Source organism: Manacus candei, unplaced genomic scaffold, assembly GCF_025592945.1.
Source record: "Manacus candei isolate 608988 ecotype Guabito, Panama unplaced genomic scaffold, ASM2559294v1 h1tg000023l, whole genome shotgun sequence".
NCBI lineage: Eukaryota > Metazoa > Chordata > Aves > Passeriformes > Pipridae > Manacus > Manacus candei.
The window spans coordinates 3,388,397-3,413,559 of record NW_026138071.1 but is presented as its reverse complement, the minus strand read 5'-3'; the positions used below and the strand labels follow the sequence as shown (position 1 = coordinate 3,413,559).

Genomic DNA, 25,163 nt, shown 5'->3' with positions numbered 1-25,163 from the left:
TAATAAAGCCTCTACAACATTTTATAGGGGAATTTCCTAACAGCCCAAATGTAATGAGGCAAACCTCAGCACCCATAGTTGTCTCTTTCCAGAGCAATTTGGAGGCACAAGTAATTTGTTTAAGGACAAGACAACTCAACACAAAAATAAAATCCAAGTGTCTCAGTCTCAGGTTGTTTTGCCCTACATCACACTTCCTACCAATGAAAGAAATTATTGCTTCAAAATGACAGAATGAAGCCCTCTGATCTAAATAGCTATTCACATACAGAGATCTATTTCAGAAACAAAAAATACAGAATTCATCTTAAAATTACATAGAAATCTTGTGTATGATGACTTCAGACAGGAGAAAAAAATTTTATGATGGCTTCTCAAGCAGCTCTGAAAAGCAAGCAAACACCACCCGCTTCAACACAAAAGGCCAGCTCTTGTCTGAAGGACAGAACTGAATTATGGGCTTGGTTTCACTTGCAGCATCAGATCAGAATCTGAATTTTGCAGCTAGCCTGACTCCAGGGTACAAAGTCCTTTGAAGGGCCACTTGAGCTTGCTGTTGTCCCAGAAGAAAAGGGACCCATGTGCAGTGCTATTAAGAGTGAAGCTTTACCTGCATGTCTACCAGCCCTAATCAAAACATGCTGCTGAGAGGGCCTGCTCTCCCACCATCCCTGCCATTCATTCCCATCACTCTCTGCACCAGGTTACCTGTGTAGCCACAGGGCAGAGTGAAAGGTATTTAATTTGTATTGCAGATCTGGTTTTCAGCCAGAGCAGCAGCTGATCCAACACACTGCACAGTTGCCCTTGGATGCAACACCAAAGGGGCAAGGCAAACATAGTTGGAGTGGAAAGGACCTGCTCAGTGGCAGCTTGCAGTTAAATCAAGGATCAAATGAAACCAATCTCTGAACCCCATCAAAATTTTCTTAGTGGGATTTCAAATGCTCACACTGCTGAAGTGTTGTGCTGCTCTAGTGGTATTTGTCAGGGTGAGATAAAATTTAACAAGAGTACAGGGAACTTGACCCAGAGCTGCAGTGAAACCACTTTTCTTGCAGCTAGTAATAGCCAGCAGAACAGCTTGCAGTATCAAAACATCAGACACACGTTACTCCTGTACCTTGCTTCCTGTGAGTTGTGCGAGATGAGGTTTCAGTTCTTCTCCAATTACTGAATAAATTGCCACTAAGCAAAACACGCTGGCTTTACGGACACTGCTCTCTGTGTTATCGTAGCCCTAGGAAACAAGACAAAGGGTCAGAAGACAAAGAGCACTCCCCAACATCCTTCCTGAGCAATATACTACAGAGCTGATGTCCATTTTGTAAATGTGGTTGGCCCTTCTACTAACATATCAACAGAAAGGTCCTGCTTAACGTAACAGTTTGCTACCTGAATACCTGAAGAGCAAGAGAATGCAATCACCCAGTACATTCTATCTGCTCCTCCTGTTATTACTTACTGCTGTCCTAGGTTATTAATATCTTGTTATTTACAGCATTAAATAACAATTTAATGTTATTTAATGTTAAACACACAGTTTCCTAACATGAGCTTGGGAATCTGTCAGATATACACACTTCTGTGTTCAGTTCAGACAACCATGTGCTATCCTGGATGGTCAGGGCTTCTTGGAGAGGAGCCTACCTATCAGGTAGGAAATACCACAGGAAAGAAAATGCTGAAAGACCCCTGCATGTGTGCTGATCTCTGGCAGCTTGAGCAGGGCTTAGGCCAGCCACCAGGTCACTGAGCAGCTGGTGACATCAGTCCCAAACTTGGGCAAAGATTCATCACTCAGCAGCCATCCCATCCCATCCCATGAGAAACACAGACATCACTTTAGCCTATGGGATGCTGGCTCCTCCGGATGCAGGGTGATCTCTGCCAGGAAAGCCAGAGGAGGGATGCAGCATAGCTGGGCTGTTCTAGCTGCAGGGTCAAAGTACAGCCCAAAATGACAGTCTGAAATCCCACAAAGCACTGAGTTACAAAAACAGAAGACCTCAGTGAGCTCAGAGAAACACCAAGCTATTGAAGATCGAGGTAGAGAAAAGGCTGAAGCCAGGCCCACAGCAGAGGAACACAATCCACTGCTGGGAGGACAGCTGGGAAGCAGGGTCCCCGTGGGTCCCAACCCAAAGGCTCCCAAACCCACCAGTTGCCTCTCCTTGACCTCAAGTCTCCCTGTGGGCCTGAGATTATTCTTACATGTGCATCCCAAATTGCTCCCATAGGGGCAGGCAGATCCATGTGGTGTTGAGGCCTGAGAGGACTGCATCCTGGTGGGCACTGGGTTGGCAGAGCCTGCTCTGTCTGTGCCAGTGGGACTGTCACCCCACCTCTCCATCTGCCAAATTGCTGCAAGGCAGCAGCTGCTTCTTCTCCTGGCATTTAATTTAGCAGTTTGCCAGTTGGAGTGTTCACTCAGGAGATGATATAGGCTCAAAGTTCTCTGTGGCCTGAGAGTATTGAGAGGCAGTGCATGGGAGAGTCCCTTGCAGCTCAGTTTCATCCCCCAAGCTCCGAGGGAGCCAGGGTTCCTCATCAGGACCAGGGCAAGCACCACAGCTCTTCCCTGCCAAGCCCTGTTCTTTCCCAGAGATCCCCCACTCCAGGCTGTGGAAATGCACACTTGTGCTCATACTGCTGCTGTCTGACACTCCTTGCCTGTTCACCGCTCTTGCAGTACCCTCAGCGTGGGAAACAAGCATAAAGGTGATACTCTCCACACACAGACCTTCAGCCAGGATCCCAAAATACTTCCCAAGTGTAAGGAGTAGAGTTCTTCGATCACTATGAGTTTCTAAGGTAAGGAAATATCACTGACAAACTAGGCTCTGAAACAAGAACCATTTAGAGACATGGAAGCAATTTAAGAAGACATAACAGCCTTTTTAAAGACATGCTGCTCCCAAACTTTTCCAGTGCAGCAAAGCTTCACTGTTCATGTTGCCTCCAACAATTATGGCTAAAACCACTTTACAACAAAAGTTTAGATCAATACAGAATTGTCCAATTCCCGGAAGCTGGTAATTAAGAAAAGAATTGCAAGAACTGACACTACAAAATTGGGATGAATACTAGGATGCATAAGGGGAATTTCTGACTTTGCTCTTGTCCTTCCAACATTTTATGCTCACCCCAAAGGATTCTTTATCCCAGTTCTCCATGGAAGTCTTACCCACACAAACATGTCTTCCCTTTCACACTGATTGATTTGTGACTGTAACAATCTCTCCCCTATAGACACACATAATCTCTTTCCTCCTTCACTGCCACTTCCCTTATTTTCTTCTTGCTTGCAGCCTCATCCCAACCGCTGGCACCACCAGCTGCTTGTGCAGTGAACCAGAAGACAACATGCTACAGCCAGTGCTCAAAACTAAATTCACAATGTAAAACCAAGCCCTAGCCCTGACAAAAACACAGCTCCCCACCCAGCCTGAGAGGGTTATGAAAAAGAGGCTGAATGAAGTCAGCGGGTAGTTTCAGAGAGGCAAGAAGAAAGGAGCAGCCTGCCTGCTGGGATTCAAATTCAACTGCAAAGTACCATCAAAGCACAGAACAGCTCAGCAGAATTCAAGGGGACTACAAGATGCACAGAGACAGCATAAGATGTTGTTAACCCCTACTCTCACATTTATTACATGGCTGCTACTGGCTTATTTAGGACTCAGGCCAAGTCATCTAACTGTGGAATATACACATAGGACCCGGAGTTTTCTTTTCCTTAACACTAAAACCATCAAAAACTCAAATACAAAAACGTTAATTTACCAAAAATTAAGGGTTTAAAACTTTAATTTACCAAAATCTGGCTCCAGAGAGTCCATCATTTTCTCTTAGGTCACAGACCTAACAAATTACTCAATTTTGTTTGTGCTCAGGAGCAGTGACATAGGATTCTGTACCTGTAACAACCCAGGAATGATATCAGGTAGGAGCTGATGCAACGATTCCTTGGAAATCCTCTCAATGACTTTTGTCTGCATTTTGATGGCAGCCAAGTTAATTGGATAATCTGCAGTCTGAATGATGGGGCAAAGCACCTTGATGCACTGCTCAGGGTGGATGGAACTCGCCAGCGTGGAAGCAGCTTCTTCGGCAGCTCTGACGACCTGAAATGAAAGTAGAGCAAACCCTTATGTTAATGAGGTCACACTTGACAGCCAGCACCACTGGAGTGTGCTGGGAATGACTGCCAGGATATGCTTGGCGATGTTCATTAACAGATCTGCAGGAGGCTCTATCGAGCGGTGACCGACTCCGAGAATTCATATCTTTTGCCTCCAGTGACATCTTTATTCCAGCCAGTGGCAAGATGTCCATCCTGCCTAATGTAACTGTGTCATAAGTTGTGTCTACTTTGAAAAAAATCACCTGTCACCTAAGACAGATAGGCACTCCCATCCCAAGAGAAGCAGGAGGATGACATCTCTCCAGCCACTGTCAAAGAACCTAAACCCACTAGCTTAAACTTATACAAAATTTATCTTCTTAAACACCACCCTGCATGGCACTCTTGCACCTTTTAGTATCTCACCTGCCAAGTGCTTGGGTGCCCAAGCTGAGACATCTACGGCTACACAGCAGTGTCCTGCCATTTCCCAAATAGACCCTGCTGTATTCAAAACCAGGCTACAGACACAAACAGGCTTTAGGGCGTCCCTGACTGGGCAGCTGCACTCTCAGAACATGTAAGTGGGATCACTATACAAAATGGCAGGAAGAACAAGTGGAAACAGCAGTACCACTCACCTTTTGCAACTAGCCCATACTGTAAAGCAGTCACATAAAGCAAGGGAGATCCTAAATTCAACTCCGTTCTTCCATCAAGGCAAGGCAAATTAACAACTTTCACTCTTCCCCAGCACGTAGGACAGCTAGTTCAAAGAGGAAAGACCCAAATCTGGTCTCTCCTCCCATGAGAATTTATTCATTTTACATTCTGCAGTAATTGGATAAAAAAGAACAGGATGGGAAGGCAGGTTTTCTTTTTTTCAAGTGTCTGTGCTAATTGCCAGGCAACAAAATGAAGCTTTCTCTTGGTTGCACTCTTCCTGGCCACAAATAACATGCCTTTTGCTCCTCATGTTCTTGTTACAATACAAAAGATGGAGGATGCTTTCTCCCCTGTGTTCAGGGTTGACTTTTAAGGGAGGGTAAATCCTGAGTGAACAGAGATGCCCCAGTGGGCAGACTTAAATCCAACACCTCAGTTTTAAGAAGAAAGAAGCATCCTCATGTTTAGGATCTCCCAGCTAGCCCCAGGCAGTCCCTAACCCTGAGCCCAGGAGCAGTAATACGGACTTTCAAGGCATCCCCTCTTTCCTGATTGTGTGGGATGGTCAGGTGCCCAACACTGGTTCTCTGACTCCTCCTAAACTGAGCTACCTGGGGTTGTCTGAAGTCAATGTTTTGCAACCAGCACTAGTAAATCTGTCCCAGGCGAATCACAAAAATGCAAATAAATCCAGCCATCACTATCACTTAGACTGAAGCCATATCTGCTGAATTTGCCTCATTCTCCTCTTCCACACACTGTGATGGTATAAAACTCAGGGATTTCTGTTTGACTGAGGCAACTCATGGATGTACCTCTAGCAAAGCCTCAAAAGAAGACAAGCTTTCATTATTTTTAAGCAACTATTGTGGATAATGCATGAATCAGGAATATCGGGAAGTTCATCTCAGGTCTCACTAGGATAAGAATGTCTCCCTGTCTGGACTATAAAATATTTTCCTGAAAGGTTTAACTGACTTTCAAGATAGCAGCAATGAACAGTGTGACCAGAAGAGATCATCTCCATCTACAAAGCCTGATTCACCCACAGTCTTTGTATCACAGCCACAGTACTAACAATAATCTTGCAGATGTGCTGACAGCTACCTCCCTGAAACAGGAATGGCACAAGACACTTGTATACCCAGGAAATAATAAAAGTCATCCACTTGACTTCTGGCATTCTCTAAAGCAGATCCAACAGTGAACGTGATCTCAGATACTTCATACAGCACAAATAATGCATGCGAGCAAGGTAGAGGCAGGATGGTGAGATCTTGACTGCTTCTGTATCGATGCCCCATTTTCAGAAGAAAAATTGTCCAAATGCTCCATTTACTTCAGGCCTTTCTCCACATTTAATTAGAATATTAAAACATATTCCAAAAAGAGTGGCAATCCACAATGTGGTCAGCACTAAAAAAGTTTCATCCTCAAAGATCTGTGAATGAGAAACCATGCAGAACAAAAAGCGTGCTTTCCCACTTCCAGCAAGTTTTCCCTCTTCCAGCTATTTCTTTGCTAATTCCTCTTCAATTTCACATGTAAGAAGAATGAAAGTTAGTAATTTTTCCACATAAGTTAGTACTAGCTTAGGAGCAAGCACTATGGGATTTTATTGGCAAAGGAGAGAAACAACCCAGTACTTAAGGGAAACCTAACACCAAGCTTTGATACCACAGAGTTGAATTGCTGGAGTGGATGAAGTCAGGAGCTCCCAGAAGGTCTCCTTTAAAGGAATCCACTTCCTGGCACTGCAGCTTCTGATGTCTGCTTTCCACAAACAATGCAGTGGACTTACAGAGAGCTCTGGTATCTTGCAATCAATTTAACTACATTCACTAACAAGCCACTGGCTAAAAAGCCCCAACTACAAATATTTGGACACAAACACTTGGGATTTTGTTTTGCAACAATGCCAATACTGTTGGTAAATGTTTTCAAACACACTCAGAAAGAAAAGCTTGCACATATACCACAACACACTAAGAGAAAATTAACCCCAAATCTTATATCCTCTTCGTTATAAAGCAACAATACTTTAGTATGCACTCATGGTCAGACTCTGACCTAAAATACACTACTGTAAAAAAAAAAAAGTAGGTAAAAATTTCACTGAGTATTCTGTCTGGGTTTCAAGTCCATATCCTGTTTGCATACAGTTTACCATGCATATTAAGTTGAAGGTATGAGGTAAGTGCATGAGACAAAATCTTTTCTTAAAAAGTCTATTAACCAATTCCAAGCACAAGGGGCATTAAAATACAGTTGTAATTTTTCACAAAATAAGAAATGGTTCCATAGCAATAAAGATCACACATATTTTGCATATCATAAGGTGAGCAAGGAAAGTTGTGAAGATGCAGGAATTATTTATGCTCCTGCCAGTCCTCCTTCCAGCATAGCCGCCCACTTCTAGCAAGGATCTGGCCACATTTACACAGTGGTTTGGTATTTCACATCCCTTCTCCCTGCAGTGCCTTCCCCCTGAACACAGAAGGATGTATTACACATGTCCAGTATGCTTCCTGCTGACATTAGCCTGTAAATGTGACAACACCAGGGAGACTTCCAAGCCTTCCATGAGCACATCTGGCAGACAGTGCCTGCATCTCAGCCACACTTCAGCAAACCCCTGAGCATATGATTAATAACATGCTGAAGTCTCACTGACATCAACAGGATTCAAAAGCATGTGCTGACATGCTTGCTTGAATCCGCCTCCATCGGTAACTAGTTCCTGGTTCCCTTGGGAAGGATGGGCAGGCGACAGGGTGTAGGAAAGGGTAGGACATCAGTAGGACATGAGCCAAAAAGACAAATTCATCCCTGCTGGCACAGAAGGCCAAATGCCACTGTTCTGCAATGCAAGCACCAGCCCTGTCTTTCCTTCTGGCTTTAGCAAAACATTCAGCCATTCAGAGGGACTCTGCATCCCATGAGGGGAAGCATGTCCCTGAGTATTCACCCAACCCGCTCTGAATCCTGCTCACCTCGTAATGCCAGAGAAATCAGCAGCATTCCCACACACAGGACAGCACATTATCAAAAGATACCAACTGTCAGGTCATTTGGCAACAAAAACATGCAATTATTGTAAAGTTTAGCAAAGATATTTTGCCATGAGGCACAACACTTGTGACTTGCAAGTTGTACATACCATACAATATCAAAAAAATCAAATATCTTTTTTAACCAGGGGTTTAACCTGATCAGCAGAGTGAAACAACATTAAAAGGAGTGGGAGAAATTAAAAAACAGCACCAAGCAACAGGTCTTCCTCCCATCTTTGAAGGCAAGACCCACACATACACATCTGGAAGTGACAGGAATGACTCACACTAGCAGTAACACCACAGTAAGTAGCAGCTATGAAATCCAAGAAAATGAAAGGGTGCTGTCTGCTACATACTCAGACTGGGGAGCTCACTGTCACAACAGGATTAAAAGTACGACAAGTTTACAAAAGGACTAAAAAGGCCACCACACACAGAGAGTCAGGCAGAACCATTCACATGGGAAGGCTTTAAGCTTCAGACAGCTGGAAGGAGGAAGAATATCCACAGGGAAGCATCACTGTATGCTTTCTTCTTGACAGTCAGTCAGGTAAGGTATCAAGTGAAGCAAGCTTTTTGTCTGACCTAATATAATTATTCTCAGGGATCTCAGAGATACAAAAGAAAACTAGCAAAGACATGAAATGATGATGGCAGTTGGAAGCAGCAGGTTCAAAAGGGTGGCTATGAAGCAAGATGTGAAAGACCAGAGAGAGCCCTGCAGTGCTTTAAAAACACAGACACTAAGCTGTGTGTAAGGTATGTCACAAACATGATTTTACCTCCCAGTAAAAACTTTGAGCAAACCATGGCTTGAACTGGTTAGTTCGACATCGCTCAACACAGGGCAGGCAGCCCAAGAATGCAGATCTAGGAGATAGCTCTTGGCCTTAAAGCAGCAGGCTTTTCTCCTTTCCAAACCCTTACCTTATGCTCTACACACTGGAGACTAGATTCAGCCTGACTTCTGCTGGCATAACCTAAGCTGTGTTTGCTGGTGGGTTCCTTGAAAGACGTCTGTGGTGCATTAAGACTTTTCTAGTGAGTTGCACAAAAGAGAGAAATTTTTATACTTCCACCCAGTTTGCTTTAGGGAAGGAACCATATTCACATGCACAAAGCCAGAGAGGTGTAGCACACAGACAGTTCACCTCTAGCAATGTCTTCCTTAATGTTGTCAAGGTGTGAGCTTCAAAGTAACAGGTTAGGCGGTCCCAGGAATATGCACATGAAAAGCTTCCTCATTTCAATGGGAGGGGATATGCTGATGTGCAGTATTAGCAGCAGTGTGAACAGGACAGTAGTCACCTGTCACATATCCTTTTCTTTTAATAGAAAAGTACATTGGCATCAAAGTTCAACAAAATTTGCTGGACAAACTTTAGACGACAATTCCCACTGCTTTGCCTGGTTCACAGTGCACTGCAGCCATGGGATCCTGTTCACTTAAGACAACCAGAACTGAGACTCCATCTCTTCCACTTAATTTCTTCTGTTCAGCTACTTCTCAGTGCATTAAGATGATGTTTGCTGCCTGATGGCTGCAGCAAGCAGCTTATCTGTGGCAATATGCTCTTGGGCAATATGCAGCAGCTTTCTAAAGAGTTTTGGTAATTTCATTTCTGCTTCGAAGTGACACAAACTACTGGCAAGTAAGGAAAGAAAAATATGCCCTGACTCACCTTAGGCAGAATATGCCAGGTTCATGGGCTGCACAGGGCATCAGTGTAACAAGCTGGGATCTCAGCAAAGCAGCACCTGCACACCTAGATGAGAGCTGCACGTAGAACCTCAAGCTGGAGTGCTTTGCCATGATTATTAGTTACACTGTCTCTGCAGAAAGAGAGGATGAGGCAGTGCAGGTGAAAGGCTGCCCCACTGAAAAGGCTTTGTACACTATTGTGAAACACACAGAGAACCAGAGAATTTTATTAAGCAAAAGAATAAGGTTTTGCTTTGATGCTTACGAGGCATGTGGCTATGTTTTCGAGCCAATTTTTGCCATCTAGAGGTGGTTACTTAAAGCCTGTATAATCTAAGCTGGAGGGGATGGAGGTTTACCAATACCCAGCCAGGCAAACTCCCATCCCCGAAGGCTTTAGTCTGATCCAGACAGGAACAAACAATTACGGACTTGGTTTCAAAGCAGGAAGTAGCCTCAGCAATGGGGAGTGCTAAGCAGATGAAAAAACAATATGATTTTTATAAGGGATTCAGAGATGAAGTAGATTAGGCTGCTTCTCCTGTGCACTAAATATTTGAAATGTGTTGGGAAATAGAGCACATAAACGTATATTATGAAACATCAATGACTGCCCAGCTGCAGTGCTTGGCAGCTTCCAGCACGGCCTATATAACAATTAATCTTCAAGACTGCGATCATTTAGTGCTTTTCTTCTTTAGCAAGCTAAATTTTGCACAAACCTACATAGATCGTACCATCATCAGAGGACAGTTATAAATCCTATAAAAGCCAGAGGCCAATCTAAAAGCACCTCAGCAGATAATAAAAATTATATATAGCTAATGGATAACTGTGATTTCTTCTTTTTCTCCCTCTTTTAGAGGGTTACAACAAAGAATGTTACATATAAATTATGCTTATGGACCTTCTAGATAATAAAATACAGAAATTAGATATCTAAGATATGGCACAGTATTTTTTCCTTACACACAGAAAATACACATCTGTTAAGTCTATAGGCTTAGCAGCAGAGAAAAACAGAATGGCAGAGACAGAAGCAGGGAATTAGCTATCCTATGATTTTTCATTTTGCAGCTGATTCCCAAGATAATGAACTATTTCTGTTTTAATATACACAGTAATAAGAAATTATCCTCATTTTGCTGGTATGAATCCAAAGCAATGTCATATCAATGGTATTGGGTCAGCAGGCAGCATCTCTCCTTAGTTATGGGTGAGTAACTACACTGGAACAAATGAGTTAATATTAACTAATTGGCAACAGAAAGATGGTTCTCTTCCAAATAACTCCAAACAAAGACTGATAAAAATCAACAAGATTTAATACCATCCACAACTTCAATTATGTTCTAATGCTCCAAAAGTAAGTGAAAGGCATTTACACGTCAACCCCCATAAATATTTCCAGTTATGACTGAAGCAGGCTTCACTCTTCACATCACCCCATTAAATCAACAGCATTGAATAGACTGTTATACTACAAACAGTATAAAAACATGACGAAGTTAAAAAATGCAAACTAAACGTGGATCCCAACCCAGAGTCTTCTAGTCTGTAGCCTAGGGTTACATTAATTCTGACCTGCCATTGAGGTTTGTGCTTTGCTAATCTCCTGCATTTGCACTCAGAACAAGGTGAGACTCAGCCTCCAACTCCAGGTACCAAGTTTTCCTGTGTTCCTGCGTGGAAATGTGGTGCTCTTAGCTGCGCTGCTCTGCTGATCCCAGACCTTGCCTTCAGCAAAAGAAGGCAGAAGACTTCTAACCATGGCAAAGACTCAACTGTCTAAAGACTTCTCTTTGGACTTGGAAAAACAGTCAATTATCCAGGCATCCCAAAATATCTAACTATGCTAACACTGCTTTGATACTTCCAACTATATAATCTAGAATAAAACCACACAGTTCTTCTTGTTTCAAAAAAATCTTTAACTAGGTATCAGCACTCAGTTGGGTAGGGGGTGATATTTGCTATTTGGTGAATGTGTTGGTTTTAATTCATCATTTGATCTCTCCTGGCCATGCTGAACAACAGCAATATTGAAATTTGGGTAGCTAAATGAACCTTCTTGATTTCCAAAGAACTGCCTCTTAGTAGAACAACTTCTTGGAGACAATACCCAAGATTACCAGTTCTGTACTGTGCTCCTCTTCAAACTCCCTTTGCTTGGTCACTTTAGACTGATTCTCTCTGCGTCAAACATAATTGAAAATGTGAGCAGTAACTTGAAGCAATTAGCAGTCCCTGTGGTGAAGGGGAAATTCAAGTAAGAAAGACTGAAACATATACACCTTGCTCAGAACAGACACTTACACAGCTAACTTACACAGCCTATTGCACTCCAAAGGATCTCAAACCATAAACAGAGATCACTCCTGTCTTCTACTACAAGGCAGAAGCATCCAGAAATATAACAAGTTCTGGAGTGACATCAGGACATCACTGGCACAAATAACTAAATGATATAGCAGCCTTTCTTACAGTCCAGAGGAAGACTGTATTTTGTGTAGTCTAAGGACACTAACACCACTGCCTTTAGTATTGCTCTGATACAGAGAAAAAGAAAACTGTAGAACAAACTGTTCAGATCTTCCCTTCCTTCTTCAGCTATTCTTTGAAAGCTGAGAGTTGTCCTTCAATCACAAATTGGTGAATCTTCACTTAATCTTCTGCTCAGTGGGATCCAGTCAAAGGGCAGCTCCTCTGCCTTTCCTGGAGAGAGCAGTGCTGCAAAGTCAGCAGTGAGAGCGAGCTGAAGGGCCACCATGGGAAGGGAATTTGTGACCTTCTAGCCCAGAGCTAGGAGTTTGACCAACTGGGCCATGCCCAAATGAACTCTTAGGTTAATTTTTCACACACTTAAACTGAATCAGCAAATCCCAGCTACAGGTAAAACTACCTAAAGCATATTCCCAGGTATATCTTTACCCTAGCTCAAGTGCAGGTACCTGTCTTAACTTCAGGAATGCTGATATTCTCAGTCTACTGAGAGACAGATGATGCCTTTCATGGGCTGCATCATGGTTTTGAGAGCTTCGTTTACACAGGGATCAGAAAACACACACAGAACAAAAAATCCAGCACCAGTGTCCCCACTCAATACAGTTACACACACAACAGGGAGGAAAATAAGAATATTCTTGCAGTGTTCTACTATGAGAGCTGTCACACAAAGGTCCCATTGCAGCAGCTGATTTTTCATTATGAAGATGCTATGTAAAACCATGGTAAATCAAAGTCATGCTATGTACAGCACAGCAGCTACTTCCTGATAGCAATACACCTCAATTATTCTATAAAGGAGTGCCACAAACTCCCATCTCTTCATTCCTAGCATGAGCTTCACTTTCTCTGTAGCAGACTTATCCATTGCTTTTCCTTGGCAGGCACCTCATGTAAATCCTGAAGAACCTTTCCACACCACAAGCATGAAGAACATACTGTGGGGAGTAGAGAGGCAAAAAGAATAATATTTTCAACACTGTTCTTGATTTCTACAAAACCCATCAGTCCCACAAGGACAGTGAATTCTGACAGAAATAGCAGTTTTGGAGGACTCTCAGGCAACAAATACAAAGGGCAATGAGTCAAGGTGAACTGAGAAACATGCTAGCAGGAAAACTTGCCAATAAAAGCCACTCCTTCAGAACATAATGTTTTGTCTGACTGCTTTATCAGGAAATCAATTTACAACTGCTTCTTATTACTCTGAACTGAAAATGACAGGGGTGCAAAGGCTCTGAATCAGGGAGAGGACAGTAGGCAGAGTAGGGCAGTCCTCATTCGCTAAAGGATTAAACATTTTCTGCTTTTGCATTTTAAAGAAATTCAGCCTGTTAGTTTCTTTCCTTGAGGGTGTTTTTTGTTTTGATTTTTAGGCAGTACAGTTTCTGCTACCTACAGCTAACATAACCTTGTGCCAGTTACACAATGCTCTAAAGCAATCTGATCTATACAATGATCTTTTCATGGCCAAATCTCTTCAGACAGAGACGCCCAAAATTGCTAGCTTAGGACAATCCTGTTGCAGAGGAGAATAAATGTCTTAGATTTCAAAGCAAGGTCTTAGAGAACAAAGCCATCACAGACATATAGAGAAATTCTGATAGCGCTTTCCAAGGTTTAGTTCAAACTTGCAACATGCACAAGGTAGATTAAAAGATCCAGCTTGGAAGTCCATCTACAAAGTTTGACTTTAAATGTAATTTGAATTGATCTACTTCAAACGTTATCATGTCCCTTTGCTCTTGCTTTACTCCAGAATACTTTCAGTTTTACACGAGTTCTCTCACAAAAGGAAAATGCCATTCACCCTTCTCTTTGCTTCTTCCTCTGCCCCTGCAGCATGTCCTCTTTCTCCTGTTACTCACCAGTTCCCTGTTCTCCAGCACAGCCCAATTTCACCATTCAATTTTCACGCACAATTCTGCTTAAGTATGGCCTTTGTGTTCTCTAGTACATTTTCTATCCTTACCTGTTACAGACAGAGGCAGCACAGTGCCCCCAGTGTTCTCCAAAAAATAATGAAACATGCAGTTTTCTACTACAGTGTCTGAGCCTCTCCCAGAATGTGCAAGGAAATGCTGGCAAGCTGATTAACGGTGGTCGACAATTCCCTGTAACTCCAAGTCCACATAAATAGCTCTGTTGGTCCCAACTTTTTTCCTCACTGCTTCAGCATGAAAAAATCTGTCTCTTCTTGGGAGATTTAATATCAATCTGTTCTATTGTCAAGATGGGTCAACAAGTTTTCCTGTTAAGTCTCACAGGCATTTCTTCAGCAGGTCCATATTGCTTTCCCAGTAGCAACACTGAAAGGCTCACTCACCTCCTTGTGGGAATCCTTATGTGCTTCCAGTGTTTTCATGATAGTCAACTCTGCGTAGTTCTTAAACCTTGCCGGCTGGTTCCGTAAGATCTCTCTCAGGACTCGCAGCGCCAGGGCTCTTATTGAATGCTGTGTCAAGAAGAATCCATGTTAGAAAAGGTCACTTCTCAAAATCGTAGTTAGAAGTAAATTCTCATGGCTCCCTATGCCACCAGAAATCTTACTTTATCAGCTCCAGTGGAGTGAGCAGTGTAATCAAAGTAACAAAAATTCAGAATTGGTTTCCTTGCTCGCTCTTGCACAAAAATCCACATGAAATGACTGTTCTCACAGATACAAGAATGAACCATTCTGACACAGCCACCATTCTGATAAATGCATGATAATGCTATGATTAAACATGTAGAACTACAGCAGCTCATGCTTATACTATGAACAATGATTGAGAAAATGTAAACCACCTACACTGCTACAGAATTACAATTGCTGTGATAATAACATAAATTTTTAATACTTCAAAACAAGATCCTCTACAGAAGCAGCTTGTTCTTGATGACATTTTTGTAAGGGACAGAGACCCATTCAATGCAATCTAATACCCCATGTCTTTAAACCAAATAGAGAAAAAAAATTAATTTCTTCTAGAATGCCTTTATCCTTCTTTTGGGCATGGGTATAATACAGTTAAGAGCTTGTAACTTTATCCTAACTCAGAAGGAAACAACCATTGAAGTGTTGATAGTTTTTGTACTAGATTAGAAGATAACTTCTTTTCTGAGTCTAGTTCAATTTCATAGTTATTTATTAGTAATGCTCTGGAGGGAGGGGAAAAACTGGTACACTTCAGAGTCGCTTAAAACTCATCATTGAACACAGTGAAAACTAGAGTTGTCAACCTTCAAAAGAAAAAGCAAGCAGTGCAGCATCACTGATGAGCAGAGGTTTCATTTAAACTGTGGAGGAACTATCACCACAGATGAAGCAATGTACAGTAAAGACAAAAATCTACATCTCACATCTTTGTCTCCAAGCGTTTCCAGTAGCAAGAGCAGAATAGTTTTGAAATGCTCTTCCCAAACTCCGAGATTATCCTCCCTTGTGATCTTTAGCAATTCCAGGAGAGCTCCTTTCCGCTCCTCCACCCGCTCGTTGTGGTTGGAAAGCTCTTTCAGAAGATCAGCCACCAAATCCGAATGGTCAATGGGTCCTTCTAGGACAAATGGCAGCAAATCATTTGGAGAAAGGAGGAACAGATCAAAGATGCCAAGATTACTGACCCTCTACGGAACAAAGTGCATGCAACAAGGGCCCCCCCAAAAAAATGCATCAAATTCCCAGTGGCCTCAGTCAAGCAGGCAAGAGAATCTGACTAACCCACAATAACCTGAGTTCATAACACAGCTCATGAATCTGCACATGGCTTCTAACAAACCAGGAAGAGATGACGACTGGATTTCTTCCAGTTCCAACAATTACTTCTGCAAGATGAGAACTGCTGTGGTTTTTTCCCAGACACACACACACCCAAAACCAGTGGTCACATGCATGACCTTTAGATCAAAGTACAGTGACTCATCAGTGTACTGCAAAAGAATTAAGCTGAGGTGTAGCACCACTTAAATAAAGTAAAACACTTAGTAACAACAAGCTATTGAGTGAAACATTCCAGTCATAAAGAGGGGAAGGTCCCAAAATAGTGTCCCTACAAATATATGTAGATGCTTAAGGGACTAGTTTAAGGGAAACTTCAGGCAAACAAAAATCAAAACCGCGGAATAACGTTTTCTCAATAGTCACAGATGAGGTTCTGCTGGGACATGAAGACATGAAGGTATTTCATATCAAGCCTCAACTCAGATGCAAGGTAATACACAACACATGCACAGGCAGGCACATATCTGAGAGCACTACCCATACACAAATATACCAGAAACGGAGCAAGCTCCTGCAGTTTTATGAGGGAGCTGATACAAACCATCCCGAAGCTGGTCCATGTCATCATCAAACACTGCTTCCTTCAGGGCAGTCTTGTCGTACGTGTTAATGGTGTCAGCATAAGGATAGGGGTTATACTCTCGAGCACGTGGTCCTGAAAAGGCGCGGGGAGGCTGCGTGTTCAGCAGGGAGGTTTTGTTATCTAGAGCCATCCTCCCACCTTCCACAATGTCACTGCCTCCACGGACATCTCCAGTAGGGAGAGCAAGGCCACCATCTCGAGACACCTGGAGGATCAAACAGAGAAAAAAAGATATGAGACTACTCAAATTCTGTGGAAGCTGTAGGCTTTTTGGAGGTCACTCACCAACAGGAAGAGGCATAGAATCATTTATATGTATTACTTATACATAATACTTACATAACTGATTACCACCTCTTTTATATAACTACAACTGCTCAAAAATCCCTCATGATCACAGGGCATAACACTAAACTAACATTCCTAAATATAAGTTAAAATCTCTAAAACTGCAAAAACTGGCAAAGATCATAAGCTCTGGTACAGGACTAATTTGCTAAGAAAGGATCAAAATTTAAGATTCCCCTAAATTTTGAAGGCTGTGTATTTCATTAAAACAAAAGGCACTACATACGGGAGACAATTGTGTACCCATTCATGCAGCATAAGATACTATAGGAGCTGTGCACCTGGAGTGATTACAGGTCCTAAGCCTGTGAGGGAAACCATCCATGCATTTTAAGAGCTAACATTTCCCATTATAGACCTGATGACGCACACTCCATGAAGAAGCCATCTCTGAGCCATGCTGAGCCTGAGGGACATTACTACTGTTTCCAGCCTGCATGGGACTCCAACAGGAGCCCAGTAAGCACATTTCACAGGAGGCTAGACTTCAAAGGGAGCAAGGGACTACATTAGTGGGACCCCGTAATTAAGGTATAAGAAGTTAACAGACAATAAGCAGAAGACGCTTGTAAGAATACAGAAGGGATAACTGGATTTTGTATACTAACAATCCACAGCCAGGTTTGATCACAATGTTTTAAAATTTCATCTATCTGGGGACATTAACAAATCTAATACTTACAATGTCGCAGTCTTTCTTTCCATCACGTTTGATTGGCTCATTCAGGTCCTCTTGACTACGGAAACTAAACTTTTCAATCGCTTCTGTGACTCCACGAAGAGAGCTGTAGATTTCATCAGAATTTAGGTTCTCCGTGTCATAATCCAGCATACTAAAGACCAAACGTATATGAAATGTTACAAATGAAATTGGAATCTGCTTCTGAGCGTTAACAAAAACAAGTCAGAGACAGATGGTTTGGTGTACCCTTTCTAACAGTGACTTGTAACAAAACACGGATGGAATCAAAGCAGAGTTCAGGTCTGAGTCCTCCCTCAAGAGGAGCTAAATCCAGGAGAAGCTCCACTGAAATCAGTGGTGTTACACTGCTGTAAGTGAGGGGAAACCAGGTACACTGTTTCTTACATTGCATAGCAATAAGTGTGCTAAGCTTCTGTAAACCAAAAAACCCTATCCCCAGCATGGCAGTGGTGTAATTTAAAAAGGAACATAAAATCCATCACTATGAGAACCGAAAGGGTTGTTACAGCTGGTGGATATGAAATCAATGAAATTTAGGTTTAATAATTTATGAAACTGCGACAGATTTAAATGGAAAATGTATCTTGACATAAACCTCAGTCTAACACGGCCCACTTTAATTCATAAAGCAGTAAAACCAAACCCACTTACACAATGCCTTAGTAAAAGATGTATTTCAATACTGAGCCTAAGTTTGGGAATTCTCTTATACTAATCTGATGCTTTCTTGCAGTCTGTCTGTTCTTTAGAAATTTTTCAGCAGCATGAAGCCATAAAAGTTTTGGGATTCCTTGAGGAGCTATCCAAAATTAAGTTCCATGATAAAATGCCATGCATGCAAGGGCAGATGATTAAATTAAAAGTTCTGGCTAACGAGAAGCTTCTACAAGCTTGAAGAAATTAAAAAGGCATTATTGGCAGGGCAATGGTCTATCTAGGAGAAGTTGAGTTTGCATGACAATCAGTTTTCCAAGAGAAATTTGAATTAATAGACCCAGAGAACAGAGAACAATTTCTCTGGTACAGACTCAGATCTTAGTAGAGCCAGAAGCAAATAGATCAAATTAGACATTTACATCAAGTTGTTTGTCAACAAATGGTAAGAAGTGGCTCCCTACAGTGGTGAATTACTATTTCTTAACAGTTTGGGAAGGATGACAGGATGGGCTTGGAGGTGGATGGCTGATCAAAGAGTTGTGTTTCTTTTCCACAGAAGAAAAATTGTTGAGTGTGGGGGGGGATCAAACCAGAAAATCCCTTCTGAATCCTGGGTACACAATTACTGTTTTCAATAGAACTAAAGGTAGGATATTAAATATCTAGAACCACTTTTTTTCTGGAAGAAACTTGGGAACTTCAGACAGAGGATACAACTGGTGCTGCCCAATTCCTTTGAGATTAACACACTGAAAATAGCCATAATCCCTGGCTCCCAAGCAACGCGCTCGCACTACACTCACACAGCATCAGCACCATGTATTCTGGCAAAGAAACCAAAGAATAACTCCCCAACTTGAAACAGTGTCTGACAGGTCAGGGAGAAAAAAGAAACCACTTAAAGAACAGACCAAGATCAGGAAGCAAAAGTTCTTCATAAATTGCAGAAGTTGAAGTCTTTAGGGCTTTTCAGGCAGCTGAACAACACTAATGCACTGTGATGGTTTTCCAGACAGAAGGGAAGGTAGTTTTTCTTTAAAAGTATCAGGCAGGAACAGGAAAACCTTTGTTTCGTATGATCTCAAAAATAGACGTTTTGAGCTCAAGCATGTTTAATTAGTTGATCTTAAAGGGTTCTTCATACAAATACACAAAACAACAATGAAACCACCATTCCAGAAGGTATACATGTGACTGTACCTGTGTGCTCACACCAAGAGATGGTACAACTTACCAAAGGTCACACAATTACATCCATGGCAAAAAAAAAGATAAATAATTACTAATATACTGGCACTAAATCTTCTGCTGAAATCATCACATCTTTCCTCAGGGATGAATTTTGCCCTACGCTGTTAACAAAGTACAGACTCTTCAGTGCTAAAGGACTAAGGCAAATTCTCAACAGAGCCACCAATCCGATGCATTTGTCAAAGCACAAACCCACATTTTAATAAAAAACTAAAGAATCCAGAGATTTCATATGTCAAGACTGAGCCTGTGCAGGAGATAACATTATGGCTGTGTTCTACATGAATGGAAATTCTACATGTGAACACACATGTCTATTGACAGTATGTGCACTGGAATACTTCACAGACAACACAATGTGGGGAATAAAAATAAAATGGAACTACACTCACCTTTCAGGACAAAAAAAAAAGGCACAAAAGGAAAAAAAAAATTATGACCCATGCAGAAAACTAGAGGAAAGGCACAGGATGAATAAGAAGTGAGTAGAAATGAGAAGTGTTTACGGATGTCACAACATTATTTTCCATCTTCTGCTGCACAAAAATCAATGCAGCTGTCTATGAGTTTATCAAGACACAATTTGGCAGTTTTCCAGTCTGACATGAAATACATTTTACTTCCATAAACTGTTATTCCGTTTCCAATCCAAACTATGCATAAGTAATCCACAGTTTAGTGTCTTCAAGCAGTACACAGTAACTCACTTCCTTGCACTTTCAGGCTCTGGGCTGGAATATATGTCAAATAACTCCAAAACTTGATGTCACATAATAAAAGGCAGAAAAAACATTTTCAACTAGTTTTATTCCAAAAATCAACATGGATCTCCCTCCACATATATCTTAGTGTCCTAGAAGAATCAGAACATTAAAGTTTTAATTCTGCAGGTATTTACAGGGGTATCAACTGTTGTATTCTATTTTCTCTCTCATACATCACAGGTTCTCAAATTTTGAGCCCTCAAAGAAAAAATTCTTTGCTTTTCTTTCAATAGTTTTTCATTAGGAACTTCTTGTTTGAAGGAAAAACTATGTATTAGTCCTTCCTCAGGTAACAGGTATATTTACGTCAGGAGAAACCACATGTATAGATATTCTGTTGTCAAGGTACAAACTTGAAAAATCCAAAGACTTTTCAGAGACATCTGATGAATTAAATTTTTATTGAGAAAGTTTTTCTGATTAAAACCAGTATACAGCTTTAGTCCAGTATACTGATCCAAAATCTGTATGCAGACTGGAAAAAAATGTGAGGGCACAGGAAAAGGAACAGATGTCAAAATTAGAGACTGATAACCCCTAAATCTTGTGGTAAGAACAAATTTAAATTCAATGCTACAAATTTCAAGAATGTTCCACAATCACACTATGCAAGCAGCTGTTAAGATGATACATAAGGTTCGGTGTGAAGTCACTCCTGAGCTGTATTTGCCATTTAAAAATACTCAGGCACACAGTGTAGCCAAATTGAAGATCCTGCCCATAGTATCATAACGCAACCAGTGCCTGCCAAAAGTGCTCAGCAACTGTGTTCTGTGTTGGAAACCAACTGTGAAGCACCTCCCTGCCACCTTCCTGAATGGGTGTAAGAGTCTGAAAAAACTCCTTTTCTTTTTTCACTGCTTACATGTTGCATCTTCCCCAAGCAGCGAGCAAGTGGCTACCCATCATCTGTGCTCTCTGAAAGCTGTCATCATCTCTTTTCAAACCAAAGCCTCTGAAGTCCCACATTTGAACAAATCCCACAGTATGAAAGGTAAATAATACTGTGACACCTCAGACAAGTTGGTTTAACAGGTAGCTTGTTACCTGGGAGAGTAAGAGCGTCTGAAAGTCTTGTGGGAAGGAGCAGTGGGGATGGAGTTAGGCTGAGAAAGGGGAGGGGGGTGCTTCGACAGCCCATCTGCACTCCAACCCCAGAGCCGACTGCCGTGATCAGAGGAGAAACAAAAGAGAGAAAAAAACAGAGAAAGGAGAGGGAAGGAAAAAAAAAAAAGAAACTATAATCTGAGTGGCTTAGTGCTGTCATGCTGCCTTGGAGAGAGAAAAAAAATTAATAGAAACAAAATTAAACAAGAATACTCCGTTGAGCCTCACAAGTCATTGTTTTGGCCTTTATTATTAATTTCCATTTTTATTCCTAACATAATATATGATTCATAAAAAACCAGTCCCTGCTTGTACTAACCAGTAGATTTTACAAATGGATATAGTCTCTATAAACAACTCTTATAATGTTCTACATAACCAATTCCTGACCACGCATCTGTATTCAAACTCTAAGCACATATTTCTAAGCAACAGGATTTCCCTGGAAGAAAGGAAAATTGGAGTTTATTTTTTTATCAGGCACCTGAAGGTACCTTATGAAATTTGTCTCCTGGTGCCTCTATAAAAGCCTGCAATCAGGCCTTAAACAATCAGCAAATCTTAAGAGGGCTTTAGATCTGATCCTATTTCACCAGATTCAAACTGAACCCAAATATGCAGCAAGTGAAAGTCAGTCTAGAGTATGAACATATCATGTAAACTAGGTACTTGGCTCATGTCTCAGCAGACAGAACTGGAAAGACTGGATGACATCAGTTTCTGAGTTGATTCAGATCTCTCCTTAAACTTCCACAAGCCCCTCTGGGGTTTTGTTTGATCCGGCACCTTTGGGTCAAGGTATCCATCCCTGTGTCAATTTGTTTAACCTCTGTGTTTGTTCTGTTCTGTTTATGGTACGTGGATTTTCAAAATCACCTTCTAAATGAAAATACAGATGCTTGAGCTGATGGAGTATTCACGACACTACTTTGTTTCTATTACACAGCACACTGTCTTGCAATGTCGTATTTTTATATATGCAAGTGAAAGATATCGTAAGATCAGAAGGGGCAAACGAGTCAATAATTGCTCCAGTGCAAACAGCAGCAAAGCCAGTTGAAAACTCCTCTGAAGAGTAGTGTCAAGAAATTCACTCCTTAAATAGTAATCAAACCCATAGCTATTACATGCCACTATTATTATGGAAATACCCCAGACTCCCAGACCGCTGATCAGAAGTCTCACAGTTCAGGTCTCACCTACCTGCAAAGAGGCCACCAAACAATGCAGGTTTGTCCTTATTGTATAAAGTGGGTGGTTTGATTTTAATTGTTTCCATGCCTTGACTTGCTAAACTTAATACTGAAAGTGTCAAATTTTATTTTTAATGGTATTTTCTATTATCAGTGAAAAAGCAAACACGCAAACTTACATAGCAAAATAAAATAGTTAGCCTTTTATTTGATGCATTTCCTCTAGAGATCTTTGAAGGACTAAATTGGTTTTTTTCTTTAGGTGGTTTTTGTTTGTTTGATTTTAATAATTAGAACCACGTACACGCTTCTGGACTACTAATAATGGCAGAAACAACAGGGCAAATGTATTCAATGGATATTCCTTCAAATAGTCCTACAGAATTCTAGGTGAAATTTCCCAATCTGAATGTAACACTTGTTCCTTCACCATTCAGAACAGTACTCTTACACCACAGGACTTCACAACTTAAGTGTTTTTCTTTTTGTCATACAGCATCATTTATTAAATCTCAGAAGATTTTCTCTGTCCAACACAAACTCAAGCCATTCATCTGTGAATTGCCTAGGGAACAATCTTTTCTTTCAGTCTAAAGTCTGGGGTTTTTTTCCTATTATTTTCAGTCTTCCCAAGTACCCTTCCCTGCTTTTCTTCTCCTCAGAAAGCACCTCTTTCTTCCATAACTCCTCTCACCAAAAACTAAAACTGCCAAGGGAAAGAAAAAAAAAAAGGCAGGTACAAATGCAGAAGTAACTCACAGATGTAGTGGATGTGTTATAGTGATCATGAAGAAGAACTGGAGGGAGGAAACGAAGGCAGGAGAAAGGACTCTGCCCAAGGCCCTGAAGGCATGTTACCCTTCTGAAGACCTAACATCAGGGCATACTTAGCAGATGTTATCATCCGTATAGGCAAATTAGCTGTTGGAGGAGTTCAGTTCAATCAAAACATTCAAAATCTATTCAGAGAGCCCAATACACCTCAAAAAATCAGTCATCTGGAATACATGCATAATACAGTTAGTTTGTATCAATGAAGCCCTGATGATTAATACTGGGGATATTGTTCACAAACCATTAGTAAAATGGGAGAGCAGCTATGCTTAGCAGCTTTTTTATATTCCTACAGGAGGACCCAAACATCCTTTCTACTTATATCTCAGCCCCAAAGACAGGTATGTCTCTAGAGATAAGACTCCAATCTGTGCATCAAGAAAAAAATCAAAGGAAAGTCTAACCTTCAAAACTAAAGCTGGCATTAAGAACTGGAGATAATCCTTCCACTGACTGCACTCAGGCTGGCTTTACAAGACACAGGCAGGGACAAGGTAAGCAGGGCCAGCACCCAGAGCACCCCAGGAAGCAACAGGCATACACAACTTCGTTACAAACCTTTGGCAATGGGTCCCATGAAAATGTAAAGCCAAGCCTAGCTCTGGAGGAGGGCTACACGAAGAAACTGGGAATCTTTATCCTTTTACAATGCTGTCAGAATGACCTGGGTGTGCTTATGTTTCAAGTTTGAAGAGGGAAAAGTGACACTTTACCCCACTGATGAATAGCAAATGACAAGTATTTGTAATGGAAACAAGTTACTGCAGCAGCTATCCCAAAAAATGCTATACTACACTGTACCCTACTTCAGTCAATCTGTCAGCACATCTTCCAAAGCCTGTTTCTAAAAGAAGGACAACCAGAGCTAATTCTCCCTTGTAAGCCAGGATCCTGGCCAAACTGTGCTACATAAGACATTTTCAAGAAGGATGCCGTCCACAGAGCATCAGAAGCTACTGCCCCTGATTTGCAGTACTTGCTGCCATTTTAACAAATTGTAAAAATCTGCAGCTATTGTTATTGCTCAGAGGTTGCTCACCAAAAAGGCAGAACTTCTTCCCTCAATATTTTAAAGGGTTTACATAGCAGCTTCCTCCTTCACCTATCACTGAAGAGTAATTTTTAAACATCACTCTTGAATAACTAAATCCAGCAAGGAAGCAGGACACACTTCTTGAAAAGACATCTAACTTTCTGATTCAACATCTCCAAGAACTCCACAGAAAATTGAAGGAATAATTGCTTTCTAAAGGAAATTCCCAGCCCACTGCATCCATGGCAGTTTTGGTCTTGACTTAATGGCAGAGTGCTCTGGAATTAAATGCCCTCTCTAACTATTCCTTGAGAATAAATGACATGGGCTAAAAAACCCTCCACTTCCTAAACTCAAAATGCTAGAAAACAACAGCAACAATCCACACTGAATGTTTTAATCCATATTTTGATATCAAGAGGTGAGAAGAATGCAAAGACAAAATGCAAAGCAGTGAGTGAAGTGGAAAAACACAGTTGTGTCCCAGTGGGAAATCCCAAAAAGCATGGTAAAAAGTTGTGGAATTATAAAATAAGTGCCACATACAAACTTGGCTAACAAAGCCACAACGCAACCACAAGGAGACATATCTCAGTTAATAATTTCCCATGACAGAAATCAGCAGGGCAACAATGCTCGAGTTAGTTGAAAAGGAAGCAACATAGTTGAAACCATTCCCCTGAAACTCTACCACTTAATTTCTCAATGACACCTTTGTGGAAAAACTCATAATAAGCAACTCGACCTTAGCTTGCAAACTCTTGTTTTAGTTCTGCATTACAGCAGATTTAGGGGTCACAAAGATGAATTTAGATATACAAAATTTTCTCAGGAAACCCCCTGTGCTCCTGTGCTGCTGGAATTAGCTACTCATTAAA

General features: G+C 41.3%; 1 protein-coding gene across 16 annotated transcripts in view; it reads right to left on the bottom strand.

The window, feature by feature from the left end:
* Positions 1–25,163, bottom strand: part of CLASP1 (cytoplasmic linker associated protein 1) — a 174,077-nt gene that overhangs the window by 4,790 nt on the left and 144,124 nt on the right. For 7 of the 16 annotated variants that reach the window (XM_051786989.1, XM_051786993.1, XM_051786994.1 and 4 more), the window contains 7 exons: positions 21,166–21,282; positions 17,426–17,576; positions 16,354–16,600; positions 15,395–15,588; positions 14,379–14,507; positions 3,918–4,124; positions 1,124–1,240 (listed from right to left, as the gene is read on the bottom strand). In XM_051786989.1, the coding sequence (XP_051642949.1) occupies positions 1,124–1,240; positions 3,918–4,124; positions 14,379–14,507; positions 15,395–15,588; positions 16,354–16,600; positions 17,426–17,576; positions 21,166–21,282 (1,162 nt within the window). The remainder of the gene's footprint in view (positions 1–1,123; positions 1,241–3,917; positions 4,125–14,378; positions 14,508–15,394; positions 15,589–16,353; positions 16,601–17,425; positions 17,577–21,165; positions 21,283–25,163) is intronic. The other 9 variants (XM_051786997.1, XM_051786999.1, XM_051787000.1 and 6 more) reach the window with 3 other exon arrangements.